The sequence below is a fragment of the Leucopleurus acutus genome, assembly GCF_964270905.1.
Source record: "Leucopleurus acutus genome assembly, chromosome: 19".
Taxonomy (NCBI): Eukaryota; Metazoa; Chordata; class Mammalia; order Artiodactyla; family Delphinidae; genus Leucopleurus; species Leucopleurus acutus.
Window position 1 is genome coordinate 11,177,325 of NC_139161.1, and position 25,978 is coordinate 11,203,302.

Genomic DNA, 25,978 nt, shown 5'->3' on the forward strand with positions numbered 1-25,978 from the left:
TGTGTAATGTGTGTGGAAGACTCGAGGGGAGCAAGCGTGAACAGAATATTCTTTTAACATAACAGGAGTGTTCAGAAGAGAATAAAGATTATATGCAGTTCAGCTCACAGTGGGACTCTTACAGCCACCGAGTTATTAATATAGTTACAGGAAGTCAACTTTGGGTGAAGTGATGCTTATAAAATAGTGTTCTGCCCCTGCCAGCCGGCCTCCCTCCCTTCCTCCCGGTCCTCCTCATGATCGTCGGCCAGTGGAAGCAAAGTCGTTTGTCCTCTGCTGCTTTGATACCATCATCACTATGTTCCAAATTAGTTTTAATCCCTGTTTGAAATCATACGTGCAGAGCAACTGATTATATCACTTTTTATAAAATGATTACCTGATAACTATTTATTTGCTTATTTGTATCTTCTCCTTAAACTTCTGGGCATTTTAACGGTACTTTGACTTCTAATCTGATTTGTGTGCCTAAGGATGCAAAATCAGTAACAGTAAATCACATTGCTTCAGAGACTGTTAATGTATACAGCTGCATACTTGACAGCACACTTTCATGACCCTTATGGACATAAAAAAGCAATCCTTTGATTGGTGCTGAACTAGGCGGTGTATTGCATGAACCAATTTCATTCTCTTTTTACTTTGCTGGAATGATGGAATTGACGGTCCCTCTTAAACAACATCACGTTTTGAATACCAGAACAGTGTGACCACGTAAAACCCATGCAGATGGTAGCATAGTGACCCCATCAGTGTCTAAAATAGTGTAAATTAAGCCACGAGATGTCAGCCTCTTCTTTGTTTTTTTTACTTCTTTATTTTACACACTTTATTCTGAGCGTTTAAGCTGGATGCAGAGGCCATGTTAAGGCACTGAGACTGGGCGTTAAACCTCGTTCTAGTGTTAACTATTGTCACCATGGTCATCAGAACAGCTTGTTTGCTTATCCTGAGATTGAATGGACTTGTGAAATAACTTCTTTTGAACATGTGTTCTGTTCTGTTCAGTCAGCCTTATTATAAGTACTAAAATTATAAAGCTCTGTGAGACAAAGTCTGCTAAACAGACACTTTTTATCCATGCTGCTCTTGGGGTTGGAGAAGAGGATGAGGACATTCCTCTGCTCGCCGTGGAGGCAGCCAGCATTTCTGGGGGGGTCATTGGTCCTGACCTCCTGTGACGAGTAAAGTCTGGCTCAAGTGAGGAGGAAGAGGCACCTGAGCACAGTCACCGCCGGGCCACGTCTGGGCGATGGCAGAGCGTCCAGTGTGGCAGGGGCCCTGAGGACTGAGGGGGGGCAGGTGACCATGAAGTGGGAAGAGGGTGGAGCCGTGGATGTGCAGCTTGAAGGTGGGCTGTTCCGTAGGACCTTGTTCCAGGGGTATGGTGCTGGGTCTGGGGTCCCGTCTCCAGAGCCAGTGAGATGGGTTGATCTCTCCCCTCCAGGAGTGTGATGGCTGATTCGGGAGACGTGTACGTGGATTAGTAATAGAGTGACTCGGGTGCTGCTGGAAATGGGCACACGGAGACGCAGACCCACACCCGACAGGGCAGCTTCCCCAGGTGGGCGAGACCTGGAGGCGGCCATAGCAGTGGCCCTCTGGTGGGCGTGGGCAAGCTCAGGACACCTGGGTGCTCCCAGCTGGCCTCTCCCCAGCCCCACCCACCGCCCCAGTGGAGGGCAGCAGGATTTGTGGATGTGACTCATAAAGGTGTTTCAGGGCCTTCTGATAACCCCCTCCTACTAAAAAAAAAAAAAAAAAAAAAAAAAAAACCAAAACCAAAAAGAAAGACGGAGGTAAACAAATGGGACTGGAATGGAGAGGTTGCTTTCCAGGTGGAGGAGATCTGAGGGCCTGGAGGGAAGGAAGAGGCGGGAGCTGGACTCTGTCGGGTGGGGCGGGCGGGTTCTTTGCTGTCTGGTGGAGGGTCTGTGGTTGTTGTCACTTTGTTTTGAGCACAGCACGTGAGGCTTGAACAGGTGCGTGAGATGAGAGGAAAGCTCGTCCCAGGGGAGTTGTTTCACTGGGGTCCATCACCATGGTTTGGATGCAGTTGAGGTTACTCATAGAGAATGTAAGTCGAGAGGAGGGCCAAGAACACAGCACCAGGTTCTGCGAGTCCTAATGTAGGAAGGAAGTTGGCCGGAGGGAGTGATCGGAGGGGCAGAGTGGAGAGGGCAGCCAGACCCCCACATCCCTCTGAGGACCCTTCAGGGTTGAGGATTGGGAGAGGCCTTGAAGTTGACAGTTAGGAAGTCCTCAGTCACCTCGGGCAGTTCTAGAGCCACTGGAGTGGCAGCCAGAAGGCACAGGGCTACCCTGAGAAAGGGGAGGCAACACAGGCATAAACTATGTTAAGGAAGTGAGGGGTAAAGGGGCAGAGGATCAGTTGCTCTTTTGAGGGGAAAATGGACGACTTAAGGAAAGAGGTTGTTGGCTTTAAGTTAGTTGCTTTTTTAGTGTTCTTGTTTTTAATAGGCAAACATTTGTAGACTGGAATATAGGTATCTTTTAGAGAGGAAGCAATTGAGGCAGGCTGAGGCTGCTCCTTTCCTAGCAGAGGGGTTCATCTGCTTCTTGAAGCCGTGAGGGCAGGTTTGGAAGAATCTCAGTGGAGGGTAATGTCCCAAGGTCACTGACCTGACACCTAAACCAGAGTCCAGGAGTACAAGCAGGTAAAGTCAGCAAGCATGACTCAGTGAACACCCTCGTGGTGTGATTTCCAAGCTTCCTGCCTGGCTTGGGAGTCCAAGGACAGATTGTGTATCAGACGTTGTAAGGAACACAATTTACATTTAAAAGATAATTGGAAAATCAACCTGAATTCGCTCATTTGCTGCCAGAATACCAGGAATTGGCTCAGTTTCTCAGCAGAGCTCCTCCTCACCCCCGCCCCCTGGGAACTGTTTTTCTGGTAGATTCAATACCATGAGAGCACGGAGAAGCCAATGAAATGTCTGGGCTTCCTTCCCTGCACCTGACCTGGCGTTGCCAGGCTCTGGTCTGCAGAGGAAACTTGCTTTGGCCTGGTGCCTCTGCTTGTTCCCCGCACGGTCCTCAGACCAGCAATGTTATCATCGTGTCCACCTGCCTCTAAGTTAATGGGCACAGACTCACGGTTCATAAAGCAGCTGGAATATCTGGTACTTATCGGGGTACTTAATTGACAAATGTCTTACAAGAATTAGAATCATGTCGGTGTTATTAATGTTCAGAAACATATTTGGGTGTTTTCTTTTCCTTCAGTATAAGTGGAGACATGAGTGCAGAAAAGCATGTAGGGAGAGCTTAGGTGTTAGAAGGAACAGGAGAGGATGGGGGTGGGGGGTACAAAGTCAGTCCAACCTTAAATATGAGACCTAAAAAGCAGGAAGATTTAAATCCCGAGGAAGACAACTGCATAGACTGCAGCCCAAGACTAGACTTGGGCGGCTGGCATGCCAGCCGTGGTCCAGGCAGGAAGGAGAGACTTGACTATAGTATTCCTGCAAGGCTGTTGGCCTTTGTTAATGAGCACAGGTTGGACCAAACCTGGACCTGAGATATGCACATTTCTCATTTGTTTGCTGTTTAAGCTACTTCTCTGTTGCCTCTATTTTACCTGTTAGACAGGGATGTGCAGCTACTTCTGTCAGTTCTCTCCTGAGCCAATGGCTGGACCACTCACCCTGCTTGGTGGCTCCCACTCCACCTGTGGCCTCCCCCGCACAGCTGGAGGAGTCTCTCTTTATAGGCCTTCATCTTACTACTTGTTCCCTCTTTTCTTCCTGCTTTCACTGCTTGAGTTTGAGACGATGCATTGAATTGTCTAGAGGAGCACAGTGGTACATCATTTTTGAGTTTGGGTCCGGTGGCCTTAGCCCCCGTGTGAATGTTGTGGCACGTGGCTGCAGAGGTGCGCTCTCATGCTTGGCCACGTAACTGGCTGGGTAGTTTCAGAACCTTCTGAACCTCAGCTCTCTCCCCTGAATTAGAAATAATAATAGCAAACGAAGAAGCTGTCTGAACACAGAAGGTACTTCATAAATGACATTGTCCCTATCTTAATCTTCCTGGAATCCCTGGAGATGCTGCCGGGAGGACCAGCAGATGGTGGAGTCATAGCTCGGCTCACAGCTTCTGCCCTAAAACGCCAAACCCATTGCCTCTTTTCCATGTTGTGTTCTTCTTCCCAGGAGTCATTTAGGAGTTCAACCTGGAAACTGAGTCAGAGAATGCGAATTTTTTTAACGGGAAGAACTTCCCACGTTTAAAACACCTGGGGCTTATTACAGAGACTCCTTCTTGTGGCTGCTTTTTTTTTTGCGTTACGCGGGCCTCTCACTGTTGTGGCCTCTCCCGTTAAGGAGCACAGGCTCAGCGGCCATGGCTCACGGGCCCAGCCGCTCCGCGGCATGTGGGATCTTCCCGGACCGGGGCACAAACCCGTGTCCCTTGCGTTGGCAGGCGGACTCTCAACCACTGCACCACCAGGGAAGCCCCTTGTGGCTGTTTTAAAGCATGGGTTTTGCCGTGCTATTGGCAGGCGGGAGGTGAGCTGCAGCTGAGAAGCTCCCCTTCTCTCCGGGGTTGGAGTGTGGCCTCACACGCGATGGGAGCCTGGTGACCGAGTCTGAACTGACCAGGCGTGCACAACACTGAATTAACTGCTGACTGAATTTCTAAGCCAACCTCCGGCTCTCAGGAGTCTCCTTGCAGGGAGAAGTCTACTGGTTACATAGGAAAGAAGAGAAATGAACATCTGCGTTATTCCAGTAAAGTGTCTGTAACTCGCTGGAGGGGTTTATTTGTATCTTTTGATCATGGAAGGAGCGTGACACTGCACAGCTCATCTTGGTTTCCCATCCTGCTTAAAATTCCTTCCAGCCGATTTCTTCTCTCACTTGTATCTGGAGAAGAATCAGGGCTTGGCTTGGGGCCACCAGACGCGCCAGGACTTCTGAGTTCTGCAGTGACATCAGCTTCAGTCCCCTGTAATAGGGACTGACTGATTCTAAAATGATCCACGCAGGTCGCTGTGTAGCTCACGAGCACTGCTGCTCTCAGCGTATCATGGGCTTATGTTTTTAAATAGGGTCAGCTCTTTTGAAGTTGTCACTTGAATGGTAAGTGGTATGGAATTTGGTGCTGCAGCACCTTCCCTCCTCATTCACTGGGGCAGGGGTGGCCTCGGTTCACCTGTATTTCCTCCATCCTTGTGCACACAGGCATGAATTGACCCCCAGAGTGAACTTTTGGATGTAGAGGAAAGATTGGGGGTCAAGGACGTAGCTTCTTAATACAGAAAGGGCACATCAGGCAGCAAGAAAAATATAGTAAGAATAAATACGGTGGAAGATTGTAATTTAAGTGGTGTTCGGCTCTTTAGTTTAAAAGAATCACTTAATTTTTACATAAATTTAACTTTCTGGGTCTGCCATGAGGCCATCCTATATCCTAGACAAGGACAGATGAGGGCCCAGCTGCTGTGTGTGAGAGTGAGTAAACAGGTGTGTTTACTGGGAAACACTCCCTTCAGCCATTTGGCGCTGTTTTCCCTTTAAACTAGAGAACTTCGGTTCCCAGGGGACAGCAGCCTCCGCCACCACCTCTCAACCATTCCTCAGCACTGCCAGCGCTTGAAGACGCCTACTAAATCAGAACTGTGCAGCAGGGCTCACAGGGAGGTTCCCTGGGTGAGAGGATTGGGGTTCTGTGTGTTCCGTGTGAAATTCTTGTTTTCTCTGGCCGCCCCTTCCTGACTGCTGACTCCCTCCAGGCAGGTTTGTATGTGTTCACTCCTCAGCTTTGTCAGTAGGCAGTGTAAACACAGTCCTTGTTTTCAGTTTATCAGGTAAAATTACACCTTAAGATTTGAATCAGACTGAGGAGGCTGTCCTGGACAAGCTGGATTCTAACTTCTTTATCAGGTGAATTCCATGGAAACAGGGTCCGGAAAGTTTGGAAGAACTCCATGGAAGCTTGTTGTGTGTTCTGCATCTCTCCTGTGGTTGGGGGTCGTGAGTGTCACCTCTGTGGAAGAGAGCTGCACTTTTAGGAGAGAGGTTTTCTGCTTTTGCAGATCAGTACAGGGGCTTTGCTGTCAGGACCGACTCTTAATGACCATGGAGATGAGCTGGGCTGGGAGGGGCTGGGAGCCCCTCTTTACATCTTGACATTCTTCAAAAACAGAAACAAACTGCTCAGGTTTTGAGAAATTAGATCTTTCCCTGGAGTGTTTTCCTGACGTTGACTCATCAATGTAGGAACATCTGCTTTGACCTCTCTTTCTCTCTGTTTACTTTTCATTGCAGGACAGTTTTCAGCCATTCTAACAAAACAGTCAAGAGAATAATAAAACAAACCCCCTTGTACTCATGACCCAAATCTTACATTTGTTACTTGCTCTATCATTTTCTTCTTATGGCTATTTTTAGTAAATTACAGAAATTATGATATTTACCCTCCAATACTTAAATATGCGTTTTCTAAAAGACATTTTCCTTATGACAATTGTTTTGACCTTTTAACCTCTTGTGAACCAAAATGACAGCACCCTTGCAGAGTTAGCACTGTTCCCTTGAAAGTTCTTTCTGCTTTCACTGGGCAGGTACTTAAGGGACCCCTGGGACGTCTTCCAGGCTCTGGCCCTGGGAACAAGACAGACAGGATAGGCTCATTCTGACCATCATTCAGATGCTTGCCTCTGAAGCATTAGAGGGCAACTGAGACAGCTGGCTCCTGAACCTCATTTGTGTCTTGTACTGGTTACTGGTCTAGAAGCTCCTGAGGAGAGTGAGCCGTTCTGTGCATTTAAAAGTGGTAGCTATTTAAAGATTGTAAATTACAAAAGTCTCTTCTTCTACTTTTTTTTCCCTAATAATACACATGGCATGCTTTTTAATTTAGTTACAAATACCAGATGATTGGCACACTGTTTCATGTGGGTTTCTTTGTTTTTTAACCTGCTACATTAAATGAAATGTCACAGAATTTGCTTGTCTTATTTTAACAGTGTATTGCCACTTTGAGCTGTTTCCCAAAATTCCTTTAAAAGCCTGACATCTCTGGCAGTGCGCTTCATGTTCAGAAGGACTTGGTTAAAATAGTCTGATCTGTGAAGCTTCCGTGGCAACTCCATCTGTGGAGACCCCAGTGTCGGCCCATAAGAAGGACTCAGCCACACTCAGTACAGCCTCTGCTCAGAACGCAGCTACCCCGAGGACTCCAGAAAGTGAGTGCCACCTTGGGGACTGAAATCAAACCGTGAATAACACTCATAGTGGGGATCAGTTCTGCGTGTCTTTTCCTGCCCTGTGTCTCCCAGCTCTGACCCAGGTGCAGACTAGACCTGCACAGGGAGTGCTGAGAGCAAGACTACTGGGGAAGCCCCTCTTTCTCACTGGAGAGGAGGGTCACCTGCATGTGGGAGAGAGTGGAGGGCACACCCCCTCCACAAAGTGCCAACCTGGAGCTCAATTCGGGAGCTCTCCGAATCTCTTTGTTCAAGATTCTTTTTAGAGCTCAGTCTCCAGCCCCCTTCCCTCCTGAGGTCAGAGGCTGGAGGTCAGCATGGGGCTGAAAGTTCCCTGCTGTTATCCAGTGTTGGTCTGTCTGGTGACCAGCCCCCACCCTGAGTCACCTCATCAGCATAAACTCAGGTGTGGTTACAAGGGGCTCCAGAAAGGAGACAGCATATGCTTTGTATCCTCAATGAAATTACAGAAAAATGGTCTCTGAAAAAAAATGAATAAATATTGAGATTGACAAAACAGTACATCAAGATGAAAAGAGAACTAGCAAAGAGAAAGTTTAAGAAATCAAATTTAATTCTGAAGTTTGTGACCTTAAAATTGGTCAGGAGTACAGGAAACAGAAAGCAGTAAAAACTAATGAGAAACAAGAAAAATAAAACAATGAAGATTCAACATATAGATGATTATCCTTGAAATATGGAATAAAACAAATGGTAATAGAATAGTATGTAAGCATAAGCCATATTTCAACAAGTATTGATATAAGCTTTCTCATTCTCTTCATAAAGTTACCATGACTGAGGTACCAAGCCTGACGAATGCAGTGTGTATACACATACACAGACACATACGCATAAACACAGAGGCACACACATATGCATACACAGACACACACTGCAGATGAGTTCAAAATGAAATATTAGCATTTAGAATCCTGCCGTATAGTAAGAGAAGAATAAACTTTGGCCAAGTGAGATTCGTTCCAGGACTGTTTTGATGACTTTCTGTTAGGCTGCCTATTAATATAATGCATCATCTTAATAGGTGAGAAAAGAATAGTTATTTGATAAAATTAAAAATGAATTTTAATAAAACCTTATAATAAAAATAGAAGAATACTTCCTTTACATAAGAGAAACCTTCTAAACTAGCAGCTATCATCATGCACTGATGCTAAGCGACTCAAATCAATACCCTAAAAGTACAGGCTACCTCTGGGGAGGGAGCAGGAGCAGACACCATGGCAGGGACACATGGGGCCTTTTAGATTTTGTAATGTGCTATTTCTTAATCTGTGTGGTGCTTATATTTACTTTATTGTTCCTTAAACTCACATCTGTATCTTATATACATAAGTAGTATTCCATAAGTATATGGTATACTTCACAATAATTTCCTTTAAATTGTTACCCTTTTTATATATTAAAAATAGCCAGTAAGGAAATGTTGGGAAGGAAAGTAAATCTGATTCACAGTAGCAGCAGTAACAATGACAAAACGTAAACAAGGGGCTTCCCTGGTGGCAAAGTGGTTAAGAATCTGCCTGCCAGTGTAGGAGACATGGGTTCGAGCCCTAATCTGGGAAGATCCCACATGCCGTGGAGCAAGGAAGCCCGTGCGCCACAACTACTGAGCCTGCGCTCTAGAGCCTGCGAGCCACAACTACTGAGCCCGTGTGCCACAACTACTGAAGCCCATGCACATAGAGCCTGTGCTCCACAACAAGAGAAGCCACCACAATGAGAAGCCCACGCACCACAACGAAAAAAGCCCACGCACCACAACGAAAAAAGCACCACAACCAGAAAAAAGCCCGCGTGCAGCAACAAAGACCCAACACAGCCAAAAAAAAACAAAACACATAAACAAGCTAAGAGTGTATTGGATGTATGTATAGAAAATTCCATAAAACTTTACTGATTGATACGAAAGGATATTTGAATAAATGGAGGGATTGACCACATTATTATTACATGGTGAGAGCCAGAAGATTAAGGATATAAATTCTCCTTAAATTAAACCATAAATTTGTCACATATTGATAAAGTAATTTTAAAGGTCAAGTAGAAGGATAAATGTTTGAGAAGTCCCATGAGAATTTTTTGAAAAAATGTGTGAAAGAAAATTTGTCCTACTTGTTATTAAAATGCATTTTGAAGTTTCAGGTGGAGTAAGAGCAGACATTTGAGGCCATGGAACAGAGTAGAGCGTTCCAGAAACAGAATCTGCTGTATAAGAATTTATCATTTGGAAAAAGAATGAATTACTCAATACTGTATGGGGCACATGGCTAACCATTTGAATTTTTTTAATCCTTACCTCTTACCTGAAAACATAAACTCCAAATATACCGAGGATTTAAATGTAAAAAAGAAAACTCACAAAAGTACTGGAAAAACTGTCAGGAGACTTAAAGAGCTATAAAGGAAGTGATAGATTTTATTAAACACCAATTTTAAGTTTTGTATGGCAAAGAAAACAAAAAACAAAACTTAAAATTATAAATTGAGAAAAATTGTGTAATATATAACAAAACCACTGTTGGTTCCGTTAATGTATAAAGCACTTTTAAACTCAATAAGACAAGAAGGGCATAAACAGGAAACAAGCAAAAGAAAAATACAAAGAACTGGAAAAATTATTAGCTGGCATTTAACCTCAATAATAATCAAAGAAATTCCAATGATGTGTCATTTCTCACCTATCAGTAGAACAGAGGGTTTGTTTTTCTTTTATTTTGATAAACCCAGTATTTTCCAGAAGTTAAAAAGTGGGTATATTCAGCCTTGATGAGACAGTAAATGGCACTTCCCTCTGGAGAGCATCAGATGAGTGGTCATTCAATATGTGTACCCATTCGTCAGGCAGTTCCATTGCTACGAATGCATCCTGAGGACAGCATACTTATGTTCATGAAAAAGGTAATGTTCTATGCATCAGCTTTTATATTGTCCATGATACACAAGGGCAAGTTACAGAACAGAATGTATAAACTACAGTCTTTTCATATAATGGAATACCAGTCAGCAACAAAACAGAATAAATTCATGATACAAACAAAAACATGGATAAACATCCAAAACATTATGCTGACTGGAAGAGGCCTTATACAAAAGTACATACTTGATGAGTCCATGTATGTGAAACTCTAGAACAGAGGAACGAAAATAAGTAGAAAAATCAGAGCAGTGTTTTTGCCTCTGGGCGCAATGGGAAGAAGTAGGAATTGGCCGAGAAAGGGTGAGAGAAAACTCCCTGGGATGTTGGTAGTGGTCCCTGTAGGAGCTTGGGTACACGGGCATGTGCAATTGTCAGAACCTGGTGAACGAACAATTAAGATGTGTGTACTTCATTGCATGTAATCTTACATCAAAAGACAAAAACAATAAACAGATACTGAGATCTCAGTATGTGTGCTGAAGAATTTAAAGGCAAGTGTACCATATCCTCTGTCGCACCAAAAATGAGATGGATTAATGGACGGAGAGGCAGAGATGTGATAAAGCAAATGCAATCAAATTCTGATGGTGGAACCTAGGTGGTGGGATGCAGGAACTTACTCTAAAATTCTTTCAACTTTGTTGAATGTTGGAAAATGCTGGAAAACAAATGTTTAAAAAAAAAAAAACCACAGCTGTGGTGTGTATGGCAAATTCTCTTGTGGTGAGAAAAAAACCTGAACAAAACCCAAGGGTAGATATTGGTTGTGCACGTGTGCTGGGCACATTCTGGATGCAGAGGAGCAGTCAGCAGTGGTCAGCAGTGGAATGGGGCAGCAGGACAGACTCTTAATTTTCCATTACACACATCTGTATTGTTTGGGATGTTCCAGTGACTGTGACTCCTAGAACAAAATAAATCAGCATGATTCAATTTTCTCTAAGAGGTAAATGTGAAAATGTTAATGGTTATCTTAGGTTTGGGGGTAATTTTTACTTGTAATTTTCTGTACTTTTAATTTTTTATGGTAAATATGTGGGGAGTTTTCTAATTAGAAAAAAAAATTAATGTATTTCCATTCTCAGAAACAATAGCATCCAACAGTTATATGATAGTGTACAAGGTTACACAGTTGAGTTTTTTTAACGTTAATTAATTTGTTCTGCATAAAAATCTTGAAGCCACTCACTTTCAAGAGCAACAGGAAAAAAAAGATATATGTGAAATATTAGAAATTAATCTTATACCGTATTCACTTGTTGACATATTTATGGATTATCAAAACTATATATTAAGGCACCCTTCTAAGTACTGGGGGCACACTGATGAACAAAATAAGAGAAGTCCTTGTACTCATTGAGCTTATCTTCTATGATAAAGACAAGCAATAACAAATATATAATAAGGTAGCAAGAAATGTTATTTTTAAAAAGCAGGGTATGCAGGTAGAGAATGAAGGTGTTGTTTTCCTTAGGCTGGTCAGGGAAGGTAGAAGAAGTCCAAATAAAAGGAGTAAACCTTCCAGTTATCTGGGGCAAGAGTGTTGCAGGCTGAGGGAACAGCAAGCGCAAAGGCCCTGAGGTGGGGCTGTACCTGGCGTGTTGAAGGAGCAGGAAGTGTGTCAGGGTGAATGGAGCTGGGTAAGCAGAATGAGAGTGAGGAAGTGAAGTTAGAGCAGTGACTGGAAGCCCGGGGCAGGGCCTTGGGAGGCTAGGCAAGCACCCTGCATTTCATCCTTCATGGCAGGAAGCCTCTGGAGGGTCAAGATGAAATGACTTATCACAGCATTTCCTCTTAAAAGGGTTGCTTTGCCTGCTGGGTAGAGAATTCCTGGGAGAGGAATAGGAAGCACAGGCAAGAGTGGAAGCAGAGACTGTTCTGGAAAATGTGAGAGACACTGGGGCCTGGCCTAGGGCTGTGGCCTCAGTGGGGTGACTCTGCCCCCCAGGGACATTAGGCAGTGTCAGGAGACATGTTTGGTTGTCACAACTGGGGTGTGGTGCTGCTGGCATCCTGTGGGTCGAGGCTAGGATGCTGCCCTTACAGCAAAGAATGATCTGGCCCTAAGAGTCCTTAGTGCACAGCTGAGAAACCCTGGCCTGGAGGGTCAGCAGGCAGGCAGTAAGCAGTGGTCTGGTGCTGTGTAACTAACTGTTCACTCGAAGTTCGGAAAGGGCAAGTTGGACAAAGAAGATTCAAAAGTGGCCAGAGCCTGTTGATGAGAGCTCTAGCACCAAGAGTAAGCACTAACCGACTGCCAGCTGTTGTGTTTATTGTCATAATTACTAATATCCAATTTTGTGGGATTGTCAAGCCATTTTTATTGCCTCTGATTTTGCCTGGTGCGAAGGAATAAATATTGGCTGATGTACAATTTGTGGCTTGTCAGTCACTGGTTTATCCATGCTGCTCTTAATGCATATAACCATATCATAGATATTTTAAAGTTGCATCATGGCCCTATTTTTAATTTCCTACTTAATGGAACTTTGTATTTTCAGCAGATTTATCATAATACTTATTTCCCAGTTAATAATTATTTTTATAATTTTAAAGTCTAATTCCAAAATGTGGCCAGCAATGAATCTGGTTTTATTAACAATTTTTCTCTTGATTTTAGGTAGAATACTCTCCATTGTGGATGAGACACTGAGAAAGTCTGGATTCTGTTATCTTCCTCTGAGGAGTATTTAGCTCTGTTCTTGTAGATGGTTTAATTGATTGAGGTCTCTTAGCCGTAGGACTGGCCTCGTTTGATTTTGCTCCTAGTTCTGGGGTGAGGCTCTGAATCCTGGACCATGACTGTAACTGAGGCACCACCCCACAGGGTGTCAGTGGAAAGCCCCAGGTGTTGATAGCCCCCTAACGTGGCACTGGCTGTCCCCATCTGCATGCATGTCTGCTAGTGAGCAACTGTGGAAACCTCTGCCCATTGTGTTCAGCACTTCAGCTCTGGTGTCCCCGGGGCTCCTCGGGGTCTGGGCCCATGCCTGTGCAGTGCCGGGCTCAGCCCAGGGTCCTAGGAAAGCTTGCTCGCAGAGTTTGACTCCTCCTTTCTAAGACTTCCCCTGAAACTCCTGGCAGCCTGGGGTTCTGATCTCCTTTCCGTTGAGCATTGTCCCCGGTGCTGTGTGAATTGGGGAGCACGCCTGGGAAAAGCTGGTTAAGGCAGACCTTGTTATTCTTCTTTTAAGGGTCATGGCTTCCCTTTCTGCCTGTATTTGTTTGCTCTTTGGTGCTTTCAAGTGGTTGTTTTTTATATTTTGTCCAGAGCTTATTGTTGTTATTGACAAAAGGATTAGTCTGGCACAGACTATCATTATGGGAAGGCAGAGGTCCAATCAGTAAGTGCGTTACAGAGAGAAAGATGACAGAGCAGCCCTGTTTGCATAGGCCTCAGAATTGGACTGGAGAATGTGTTTCCTGTAGACCGTTTCTATCCACGGAGAGATCCTGATTCACATGGAGCCGCTGTCAGAGCTGCATGTGGGCTGGTTCGGCGGTTGCGGTGATGCGCGGGAGCGGACGGGCCGAGTTCTCTGCCAGAGGAGTAAACAGAAGGATTTGTGTGGAGGAACTGACTGGCCCGGTGGAGCAGCTGGTCAGCCCAGCCGTTTGTGCCGGTGGGAGAGGGCCTCTGTCTGTGTAGGGCAAACACAGCCCTCATTTATGTTTCTTCTGCTCCGTGAATAGAGAGCACCGACCGGCGCAGCCACAGCCAGGAAGACAACTTCCTCTGCTGGCTGAGCGAGGCGGTGCTCCCCGAGGCCATGAGCCTGGCGGGGCAGGGTGCACACAGTCCCCTCTTCCTCTCCCCCCACGCTCCCCCCGCTGGAGGGCTACGTGTTGGGAGCCAGTGGCCCACCAGACGCCGTCTTCACGACCTTGTCTGTCGTCTTCCAGCCTCTGGGTCTCTCTCTGTCTCCTTGTCTTTCTCCCCCACCTCCACCCACCCACCGTACACATCTCACTCCGTGTGTCCTGAATGTGGCCGGTTCCTTGTACTTGTCCCCTCCCTTGAGCCCACTGGTATTCTCTGACCTTCCTCCACTTCTCACATCCACTAGTGATACTAAAATGCATTTTGTGGGTGTATTTGCTGTGTGCCTGATGCTGTTTTTATGGAGGGCATTATTTGTTCTTAATTTTTAAAGCCGATGAATTAAATGTTTTACACTTCTCCTGCGACTGATACTAAGTTGCCTCTTCACTCCATGCTACCATTGATTCTGTCCTGCTGCGTGGCAATAGCCCTGACAGGAAGAAAGAGATGGTCCGAGACCTCTTGTTGGTGCGTACAAATTAGGTGAAGCCTGGACAGTCCCACCCTAGCTCTCCAGGATGGCTCTGCAGTGAAGATTAAGTCTCGCAGCTCTGACTCCTATGATTTTATGATAATTAAAATGATATAACTGAATTCACTTTTGTCTTCTCTCACGAATTTCTTTTGTGTGCCTGGGGGTGGTTCGCTGATTCTTCCATCACTCTCCCCAGCTTACTTGCCTAAGAAGGAAAAATAGAAAAGTGGAGCCTGTTCATCATCTAGGTGGAACCTTCCTGTCCTGTGGAATCTTGTGCGCACATGCCCCCAGCCCCTGCCCCAGTGGGGGCTCTGCCCCGCCATCCCGCAGACTTGTTTCTCTCCTTCCACTGAAGACCTGCGGTTGCAGCTCGGTGTTCCTGCCCCTTTGAGAGGCTGCAGGGAGATTTTCTTCATAAACCTAAAAGCTGACAGAATTAAGAAAAACAGGGTTTACTTTTTCACCGTGGCAATCCCCACCCTCACCTTTCTCTCTTTGCTTTTTCTGTGGGACTGTTGCACTCTCTTGTTAAATATCCTATTGCTGTGATTCACTTTTTTTTCTTTCTCTGCAGGTTTTGCATGCAGAAATGCGTTAGTCTGGTGCCTGGAGTCACACTGGATTTGATAGAAAAGTAAGTCAGATTTTTAAACTATTGTGGCTTCTGGTGTGAGGGGAGTCTCCTTTTTTCACTCTTGGTTCTCAGAAGTACTTCCTGTCCGCACAGGTTGTTTCCCTTTCATGTGGGTGTGTTCTTTTGTTCTCTGATTAAGGCCATGTTTGTGATTGTTACATAGAACACAGCTAAATTTGGGGCCATATTAAAATGAAAAGAATAAAAGCTGAATCCTTTTGAACATTTAAAAATACTTCCAACACTGAGCCAAAGTAAAAACATATCGTTACACATACAGACCAATCACTTCACATACAGGTCACTGCCATGCAGATCCATCACTCTGCACATAGAGATCATCACTCTGCTCCCCAGCTGCAAACGTCAGATCACAGCTTAGCATCTTCCCGATGTTCTTCAATGTTCCCTTTCACGTTCTGCAACCTTCCATCCCCCCACCCCCAATTTTACATTCTATCTCAGGGCAGATGCAGTGGTCCCTGCAGGAGGGGTCCTTCATGATGTGCTGCGGTTGCTCGGCCTCTCCTTGTCCTCCCAGGTCACAGGGCTGGCTTGTCTGCCCCTGTCATGAGCCTCTTTGGGTCAGTACACCATCTCACAGCTCTAAACTTGACCTGCATTTTTTATTTGTTTGCGTGTTCATTTCATTCATCCTGATTCACCTAGGTAGTTCCTGATGCTTCTGTTCCAAACCCCGTTTCTTCTAGAATTAACATGCAAATTGTTTCCAAAGTCTTGATATACAAAATCTTGTGCTAAAACAGCTAAAGCCTGATTTTAATTACATTAGGTAGGAAAAGCAAATCTTCTAGTTTTCTCTCCTGGAAAACAACTTGCCTGTGTGTCAGGGGAAATACACAAAAATATTATGCCTGAACACCCACTGTAAGGGCACAGTTCACTCAGTCATGTGCATTCTCACGGGCAAATACAGAGAATGTGGTGGCTACCCTTGAACTGACAGGGAGTGGCCTGTAGGACATGTTGTTAAAGACCAACACCCATGGTGGGCTGCCGAGCACATGTTTGAAACCGTGCATAACTGTGTGTGTGTGTGTGTGTGTGTGTGTGTGTGTGTGTGTACCTATCAACAAGGCATGAAATGAAATAGTTACACTTCACTCTGGGTAGGAAAGTGGAATTTGGAGCAAGAAGCAGGGAGGAGCAGTGTTAGGGACTGATTTTTTTCCATCTTGTTTAATTTTTTTTTATAAGAATATAGACATGGAAAACATAGGTACAAATAAATTTAAAAGAAAGAATCAACAAAATACAATTAGGATACCTGCAAACGGTTCAAGTATAATTTCTTCCATTAAATTTTGGATAAACGTTTAAGGAAATCATGTGACTGGTCACTGCATCTGTTTGCTTCAAGATGCTTTTGTCCGCAAGCAAAATGGGATATTGTGACAAGAAAGAATTAGTGTAACATTGATCAGTGCCAGCAGGACAAATGGGAAGACCTGGTGGTCCCCTCTGCTCAGAGTGGGTCTTGGTTACCACTGCCCAGCCCACAGCTGATTCTTGGTTACCATTGACCAGCCCACATCTGGGTCTTGGTTACCACTGACCCACAGTTGGGGAGACTTTGAAGCCATTGCTGGAAAGGCAGTGCTGACTGAGGCAGGGCCAGAGGATGCGCTGATAGATTGGCACTGCAGGCTGGGTGGGAAGCAGCAGGAACTTGAGGTCGGGATTGGGACCAGCAGCGGAGCTGTGTTCGGTGAGCTGGTTGTGCTAGCTCGGTCAGAGCAGGGACCGTAGACTTCAGTGTGTCACATTCGCAAGGGTCAGGGAGGGCGGAGGTCTGGCTCTCCATGTGCCCCCACCCAACCCCCATATGTAGTGTAAGGCACACCGGTGACTCTTGCTCCTATTCGAAACTGTGCTGCTCTGGGCATGTGCAGCTGCTGGTTTTCTCCAAATCCGAGTGCTGGTGCAATCTGGTGTCAGGTGGTGGGGAGAACGTGTTGCAGCCTCGTGTCCCCAGTCCTGTCTGTGCTGGGCAGCCCGGTGCACCAAGGGTCACTGCAGTCGGGAAGCAGAGGGCCAGGTGGCCAGGCGCTGAGTGCTTTTTTAACTGGGCTCCACGATTGCCTTGTCCTGGTCACGCTCACACAGCTCTCTTCTAGAGACAGAAGGCTCAACACCCTGCCGCTCAGGGGAGCTGCTCCTCCCCGTTCTAAGCCAGCTTCACCTCCAAGGTGGGCTGAAACCAAGAAAACCATTTACAAGTGCTGGACAAACAAGGCAACCATTGAGAGACATCACACGGAGAGAAGTTAGAAAATAAGAAAATGCTAGATCTGCCTGGTTATCCGGCCTGTTTGGTTCAATTCCCTGATGAGATTTCAGAGTTTGGAAGCCATCCCGTCAGAGTTCGTTTACCAGCACTGCTGTGCTGTGTCTGTGGGTCTTTACTTCTCTCCATTTCTGAGTGACAGAGCCTCTGTTACCTGTACCACAGATCTCCATAGACATGTAATTCTCAAATAAACCGTTATCCATTAAAACTTCAATAAAGTTACATTCTTTCCTAGCGAGGTGACGTCTGGTGACCAGTTCAGACGGTTCTTGTTCTGTTTAAATATTTTGTGAGCAGGGCTGGGTTGTCTCCCTCTCCCACTGGGTGGGGCGGCTTGAAGCATGAACGCAGCCCAGACCCTGTCTCACATGCTGGGTGGTGTACCCTCCTGGTCACTCAGCATGGTTGTGACCGTCCCTGACTGTGCTGTGCTCGTATGGTGCAGGTGGGCCCAGACAAACAGTGTCACGTGTTCCGAGTTCTCCAGACTAAAAAGAGCTGTTAAAAATCACATAACTTAAAAATATATTTTTTTAGGTTATTTAGTTAAACCCCCTGATATTACTGAAGAGGAACCTGGCTTTGGTTTGGTTCATCTTCCTCGGTGACATTTCCCGCCTGGCGGTGTCAGGCCCGCCTGGCGGCCAGGTCTCTGGACGTCTCTCTGTGGTCTTTCCCATACACAGGCCCTCCCTTTTCCAGACTTTGGTGTCTAGACAGCCAGCTCCTATCCTGTCACTTTCTCAGACTTACAGTGTGCACAGCAACTTGACACCCTAAGCCTGATCCACAAAAGAAAAGAATTGGCAAATTGGACTTCATCAAAATTTAAACTGTTTACTCTGTAAGACACTGCTAAGAGAGAGAAAAGATAAGCTACAAACTTGGGGAAAATATTTGCAAATCACATACCTGACAAAGGACCTGTATCCAGAATATATGAAGATATCTCAAAACTCAAAGTTAAGGGGAAAAAAAACAACAAAAAAAAAACAAATTTTAAAATGGACGAGAGACACTTTACCAAAGAGGATTTAAGGTTGGCCAATAAGCACATGAGAAGATGTTCAAAATCATTAACTGTTAGGGAAATGTAAATTAAAACCACAGCAAGACACCATTGCACACCTATTAGAATGACTGAAACAAAAAAAGGCTGGCGGTACCGAGTGCGGTGAGAACTGGGATGGCAGGACTCCCGCACGTTGCTGTGCAAAGGCAGAGCGATGCAGCCACCCTGGAGAAGTGCGTGGCTTCTTGTCACTTTAAACGTACCTTACCGGGCTTCCCTGGTGGCGCAGTGGTTGAGAGTCCGCCTGCCGATGCAGGGGACACGGGTTCATGCCCCGGTCTGGGAAGATCCCACATGCCGCGGAGCGGCTAGGCCCGTGAGCCATGGCCGCTGAGCCTGCGCGTCCAGAGCCTGTGCTCCGCAACGGGAGAGGCCACAGCAGTGAGAGGCCCACGTACCGCAAAAACAAAACAAAGCAAAACAAAAAACATACCTTACCATATGTCCCCGCAGTCCTAGTCCCGGGGTTTTACCCTAGAGGAATGAAGACTTAGATTCATACAAAGTCCTGTACAAGCATGTTTATAGTAGCTTTGTTCATCACCATCCAAACCTAGGAACAACCAGAATGTCCTGGGGGTGAATGGATAAACAGGCTGTGGTGCATCTGTACAGAGGAGCACCACCTCCAGGGGGAAGGGAGGCCCCTGGGTCCACAGCCACGAAGGGTCCCAGAGGTCCTTCATGGAGTGAAAGGTGACACAGATCCGGTTCTATTCATGTGGCATTCAGGAAGAGACAGAACTGCAGGGTCAGAGAACAGGACTATAGAGAGAGGCTATGAAGGTGATGGAATGTTCACTATCCTGAGTATGGTGCTGGTTCCACAAACCTACACATGCTAAAATCATAGCGCCGCATACCCCAAACCAATGTACTATACGACAACTTCAAAAATAGGATTAATATAGAATGTGGGGGAAATAAGATACCCTGTAAGAGATACAGGTCAGAATGACTAAAGGAAGTCATAGCAGAAACACCTGAACCGGGGAAGTGGGGACCAGAGGAAATGGAGAACAGAATTTGAGAGGGGAGTGGCCTTTCTACCATGAAATGTGCTCCATTGTTTCTTGGGGAGAAACCTTTATTCTTACTACTTAAACTGGCTAATGAGGATTGAAATATAGACGCAAACACCCTTATATAATAAGATTTTAGTATTTTTCATCAAGCACAATTTTCCTAAATCAGGACTTCAGAGTTTGCAGCCACCAGTGTTCCTGGAAACACCCAGTGTTGACCCCTCCCCTTCCCCAGGGCTAAGTGACTTTCTCAGCTGGTGAGTCTACACTTTGGCCTATGAAGGTTGTTTCACAGGGTCCTCTTTTCTCCATCTCCCCATCTCCTGTGCCAGGTGATACTACAACGCTGGTGAAATGCTAAAAGACTGGGAGTCTGTGTGTTTTAATTTAAAAAGAAAAACATCATTAATAGCATCCTGAGTGGGAATGGAGGCGAGGAAGGGGATGTGGTGGAAAGACTGCAGATGGACAGACGTGGCTGGGGTCCTGGCCTCACCCTCAGGAGTCACACTTGCTGGGCACACCCCTGTCACCCCCACATCTGTCCCTGTCATACAGGTCGGACTGAGGAGCATGTGGTACTGTCGGCTCTGTGGGCGTCAACCCACAAATACTTCTGTTGTTTTACCACTTTCCGCCGAGCTGCAGTGGGGATAATGGTTAATACTACTTTGCATTTCTGAAGCCATTCGGATTTCTGATAAAGACTGAAGGGGCAAAGTGTCTTTCATACACCGGCCCTGTCCACCATCAGGTGAATGCTGCCACACAACTTTTGGAAGATTGTGTACCCAAAGTCCAGCTAGCTATGCAATTTAAAAAGAGATCATTCCCGGGGCTTCCCTGGTGGCGCAGTGGTTGAGAATCTGCCTGCTAATGCAGGGGACTTGGGTTCGAGCCCTGGCCTGGGAAGATCCCACATGCCGCGGAGCAACTAGGCCCGTGAGTCACAACTACTGAGCCTGCGCGCCTGGAGCCTGTGCTCTGCAGCAAGAGAGGCCGCGATAGTGAGAGGCCCGCGCACCACGATGAAGAGTGGCCCCCGCTTGCCGCGGCTGGAGAAAGCCCTCGCACAGAAACGAAGACCCAACACAGCAAAAATAAATTAATAAACTCCTACCCCCAACATCTTCTTTAAAAAAAAAAAAAAGAGATCATTCCCATTCCAGAGGGGTTTGCAGTTTAGAAAAGCGTGTTGTCCAGATTAGTTGGGACAGGCTACAAGCATCCAGAATGAACCACACTTTTCCCCCCAGATGGAGCTTCATTTGGGTGAGTTTGTGATGGTGGTGACAAAAAGAGAGTAAGAAGAAGACATTTTAGAAACCTCGAGTTTTTATTGTGAATAACTTTTCAAGGTACATTGATTTGGGCCTGAGTCATCGTTCTCTGAATACAACTTAGCAAAAGTATAGTTCAGTTGAGATGCACACACCATCGTTTTCAGTTGGAGGTGCCACGTGGCTTGCTCCCCTCGTAGCCTGGCCAAGGTTAGAGTGAATGTGTGGGGTTGAATTATGTTTATTTTTTATGCCAGGACAAACTCCAAACTTTAGTTATATGGCGCTAGTAGAAATCCAGATGTGCAGCTCCTTAAGATACCCAGCCACTAGAACCGTGAGATCTATTTCTGAGTAGATACAAGTTCTTAATTTCTGTAGCTTACTTGAGAGACTTTTCCATTTAAAATGCTATTCTGTTTTTATAATTTTTAGATTTTTTTCCCCAACTGTGCTTACAGTCTGTAAGAAGAAAAAATTTCAAGAAGCAGATGTGATTTTGCAGTTACAAGGCTAGAGAGAAATGCAGCACGTCTGTGTTCAGTAGAGTCTTCCAGGCTGCTGAGGTTTCTGTATTCAGAGAACATTCCTGGGGACAGTGTCTCATTATTTTTCACCTATTTTATCATCATTTTCTGGAGATTTCTGGTCAACATATGCAGCTCTTGGATATAGCGATCTCTTGGCATCCACCTCTCTGGGGCTGTGTTTGGTCTCCACTCGCTGCGCTGGGGCTGCTTGGGGTTCCGTCAGGGTCATAACTCGTCGTGATGTTTACCTGCGCGTTGGTGAAGCAGGTCCACTCGGGAACTGTCGTGTGAGGTGATTCCTTACCTGTGAATCCTTGCCATGCTGAGTGCCTGAACTGCTGCTCTGGGCCAGGCTGTCCAGGCTGATTTACCCTTTTCCTCCGTCTTGTCAGCAGTCCTCTCCTTGGATGGCCATTCTCACCATATCAAGTGCCCTTTGTCCACTGGATGCCCCTCCTCTGCACAAGCCAGCCCGCCTTTGGGACGTGGCTGTGACTCACCAGAAGAGGTGCAGGGAGTGTTCAGCGGAGCGTCGTGGATGCTTCTCCCAGGGAGGTTCACCCCACCCTCTTGGCAGCGTGACTGAGCAAGCTGAGCCTTTAGGGGGCAAAGTGAGACCTTCACATGGGCTTCCAGTGCAGCTCGTTTGTGGGTCCAGGTTAATTGGCAGGATAACTTGTGCTTACTTACAATTATAGGACCAAACAGAAATTGGCTTTTTTGCTCAATCCCTTGGTTCCATTTCATTTATTCTTCAGCAGTTCTTTATTCCTAACAAAATCCTAAGCACTGTCGATTGGTGGGGGAGAGGAAGAAACTCTATCAGCAAGGAAGCACCTAAGAAAGTATTCCTGCATGGAAAGTATCCGTGTGTGGATGGCGTGGGCTGTGTGGATGGTGTGGATAAACCCATGTCAGGGAGCTCCTGGAGACATATCAACAGCGATGATGGGGCTTCCAGTGACATGTTGCTGGTTTCACGAGCATTTTTTTTTTTTTCGGTACGCGGGCCTCTCACTGCTGTGGCCTCTCCCGTTGCGGAGCACAGGCTCCGGACGCGCAGGCTCAGCGGCCATGGCTCATGGGCCTAGCCGCTCCGCGGCATGTGGGATCTTCCCGGACCGGGGCACGAACCTGTGTCCCCTGCATCAGCAGGCGGACTCTCAACCACTGCGCCACCAGGGAAGCCCTCAGGAGCGTTTTAAGGCATTTTGCATCCAGTGTGACTCTGGTTTCAGCTCACCACATGGAAAATCTTAAACTTGAGAACCTCTCCGTCACCCCTAAGTGTGAAGGTGTCCCTGATCACCCTACCACCTGACTGGGGTGACAAGTCACAATACAGAGATGAAACAAAACAGGAAGGGCACTGGCCTGTGTTGTTGGGTTTTGTTTCCTTCAAGTTTAATGACCTGCAGAAAATAAGAATAATGTCTATCCGGTCCTCTGCCCACCCCTTCCCTTCCCGGGCGCCTGCTCTGCATGTGTGAAGGATGGTCCTGGCACAGCCTGGCGAGTGGCCATGCCGAGGCCTGTCGTGTGTGGACCGGGATGGCAGGCACGTGACCCGAGCTGCCACTTCTTCCCCTGTGTGTGGCTCTGTGCACACCCAGGTTTCCAGGGCCACAGCTTGTTAGGACCGGCGCCGGCTCTTAATGTCAGCGTGAGCTGGTGAGGGAAACCTGCCCTGCATGCTGCATGGCAGGCGACCCCATCCAAGGAGCGCCCGAGAGCCTCGGGGTCGGGAGCGTCAGGCATGGGGACTTGAGGGTGGCGCCAGACTTCACCTGCGTGACCTGCCTTTCCAGCCATCTTCCAGCACCTTCCCTTACTCCCAGTAGACAGTCAGAAATGCAGCCCGATCCTGTCGTCGCCCTCCTCTTTGCCATCACTGGAGAAATTGATTGAAAAGTTTCACACTTCAGATTCGCTGCATGGTAATTCTTTGATAAATGTGGTTTGTTTCAAACAGCTGCCTCTGTGCAGCAGCTCAGCATAAGGTTCCGCAGGATATCAAGGATTAACCCCTTCCCAGTCTCGGCCACCTTTGTCAGATGTGCAAAATGTGTTGTTTAGAGTCTCAGCACAAGATCAAAGAGAATACATGGGCGGCGAGTGTGTTGTAATTATTTAGCAATCTTTAAAGCTAGGCAAGGAATTTGTTTTCTAATTAAGCTGCTGTGTCTAGAAGTAAATTATAGTGAACCTTCTCTGAGAAATCTCCCGATTTCTAATTATCTAAGCGAACCCAGCAGCCTGATAAATAGGCATGTTGCCACTGCGGTACATATTTATATTCTGACAATATTCTGAATCCTTTGAGAGACTGGCAATAAGATCCATGCTTGGAAATTAAGGGACATTTTTCAGCCCTGAAACAAAGTAATGAAACGCTTAAACCGTGCTAGAAATATTAGGATACTCAGAAAGGTCCCGGGAATCAGAAAGACGTGGAAGCTATTCCATGAGGCTGTTAGGTGGTATTCTGATCACTGGAGGCGCAGAGCGCACCAAAAAATTATTCATAATTAACATCTATTGTGTAAACAGCATATTTTAAATAACTAACAATCCACTGTCTTGAATAAAGTGAATTGCTGTGTCCTGCTTCCTCAGAACCTTGAATAGCAGTTTAGCCCCTGTTTAGTCCAGGAGCAGTGGCTGAAGCTGAGCCTGGATTTGGAGCTTGATTTTCGGTTGAAACCTTGAACGTTTTAACTTAGCTGCAGTCTCCATCTTAAGCATCCTGGTCTTGGGCTTCCCTGGTTGCGCAGTGGTTAAGAATCCGCCTGCCAATGCAGGGGACACAGGTTCAAGCCCTGGTCCGGGAAGATCCCACGTGCCACGGAGCAACTAAGCCCATGCGCCACAGCTACTGAGCCTGCACTCTGGAGCCCGTGAGCCACAACCACTGAGCCCACGTGCCATAACTACTGAAGCCCGTGCGCCTAGAGCCCATGCTCCACAACAAGAGAAGCCACCGCAATGAGAAGCCCGCACACCACAACGAAGAGTCGCCCCCGCTCGCCGCAACTAGAAAAAGCCTATGCGCAGCAACAAAGACCCAACACAGCCAAAAATAAATAAAGTAAATTAATTAAAAAAAAAAAAGAATCCTGGTCTCATCTGAGTCCTGTGGATACAGTGAGGAAGAGGTAAAAACATACATGAATTGTGGCTTGAGAATACAGGGTAACCCATGATTCTTTAGTTGAGAATTAGGAAGAATAATAGGTGACGTTCATTGGGCACCTGCTATGTGCCAGGTACTGTGTTAAGTGCATTACTTATATTAACTCTCTAGTCCTCCCTAGAGCCTTTCGAAGGGAGGTGCTATTATTGTCCACATTCCAAAGACGGGGAAACCGAGGCGCCAGCAGGCAAGTAGCCAGCCCAGTGTCTGACTGCCCGGGCCTTGCCGAGTGGCCTGTTCCAGCATCGTGGCAGGAGGGGAAGCGGCGTCCCATGGGGCTGGCGTGGACAGAGAAGTCCAGGGCTGATGGCTGCTGCTCGGTAGCTGTGATTAGAACTTACTCTGCTGTCAAGCTGTAATTGTACACATGTATTATGTTTCAAAGGAAAACTGTCAAAAGATACCAGTCTTGATTCAAAAAGTACCTTTCTTTCCAACATAAATATATTGTATTGGCTGGTTGAAGGTGAAAATCAGTAATTCATTAACGCCTGCCAGTCGCTGAGAAGAAGAGTAATGATTCACTGGAAGCTAATTTGGAAATGAAATGGGGAAAACAAAACCCCAAGAGATGGTGCAGTGGAGAGAATGTGAGTAATTGGCGGAAATATGGGAACACTGAGGTGGAACAGAGTCACAGATCCTCCCCAGCCCCACAAGCAGGCATCAATCAGCCTGGTCTTGGAGTGCCACCACCAGAGAGAGTGACTGGGCGGGACCGGGCTTTTCTGCGCTCTGATCCTGCTCAGGTCGGAAGGGGAAGGAGGGTGGGTCCCCACACCCCTTACGGTCTCTCTGGCCTCTGCTGAGCAGCCAGCGTGAAGGAGGCTTGTCTGGGAGGAAGCCATGGATGAGCTGCCCGGGGAGCATGAGAGGTTCCCGAGGCCTCCGTGGGGCACCTGCTCACAGTGCAGAGAGAGTCTGTTTCCTTCTCAGTGGGACCAAATCCTGGCCTTTTGTCATCCAAGCAAAGGCTGCACAGGACCGCTCAGGGCGTTTAAACATCTGCGGCACTCATTTCATCTCCTGGCGCCTGGTGCCCTCAGCGCCCCCCTGGTGTCCTGAAGAAAATGTGTCTGTGGGTCTCTAATGGATGCTGAATCCGTGAGATCTGGGGATGCAGATGGCAGTGCAGGCGGCTTTTCTTAATCGAAGGCAGGCGTCGGGGTGAGAGGGGAAGGCTACTGGGGGCTCAGCGCGTGCCTACCAGTTACTCTCAGATTGGCCTTCCTTGTGGTGACATTGTCTCCTGAGTCTTGCTGGTGCCTCCGGGGACGCTTATTGCAGCAGGCCTGTGACGGAGAAGATAAGGCTGAGTCAGTGCCTCATCCCATTTCTGTCCCTATTGAAGCTGGCACTGCTTCCCTCCTTTCTTAGTCTACTTCTTGTTAACCTGTCTCTGAGAGCTTGTTCAAGTCCAGCTCTGCAACACGATCCTCTCCCTTACAGCCCAG

General features: G+C 46.7%; 1 protein-coding gene across 5 annotated transcripts in view; it reads left to right on the forward strand.

Annotated features, from left to right (window-relative positions):
- RPTOR (regulatory associated protein of MTOR complex 1) overlaps positions 1 to 25,978 on the forward strand; it is a 346,540-nt gene that overhangs the window by 202,000 nt on the left and 118,562 nt on the right. For all 5 annotated transcript variants that reach the window (XM_082861744.1, XM_082861740.1, XM_082861741.1 and 2 more), the window contains one exon: positions 15,054 to 15,113. In XM_082861744.1, coding sequence (XP_082717870.1) covers positions 15,054 to 15,113 — 60 coding nt within the window. The remainder of the gene's footprint in view (positions 1 to 15,053; positions 15,114 to 25,978) is intronic.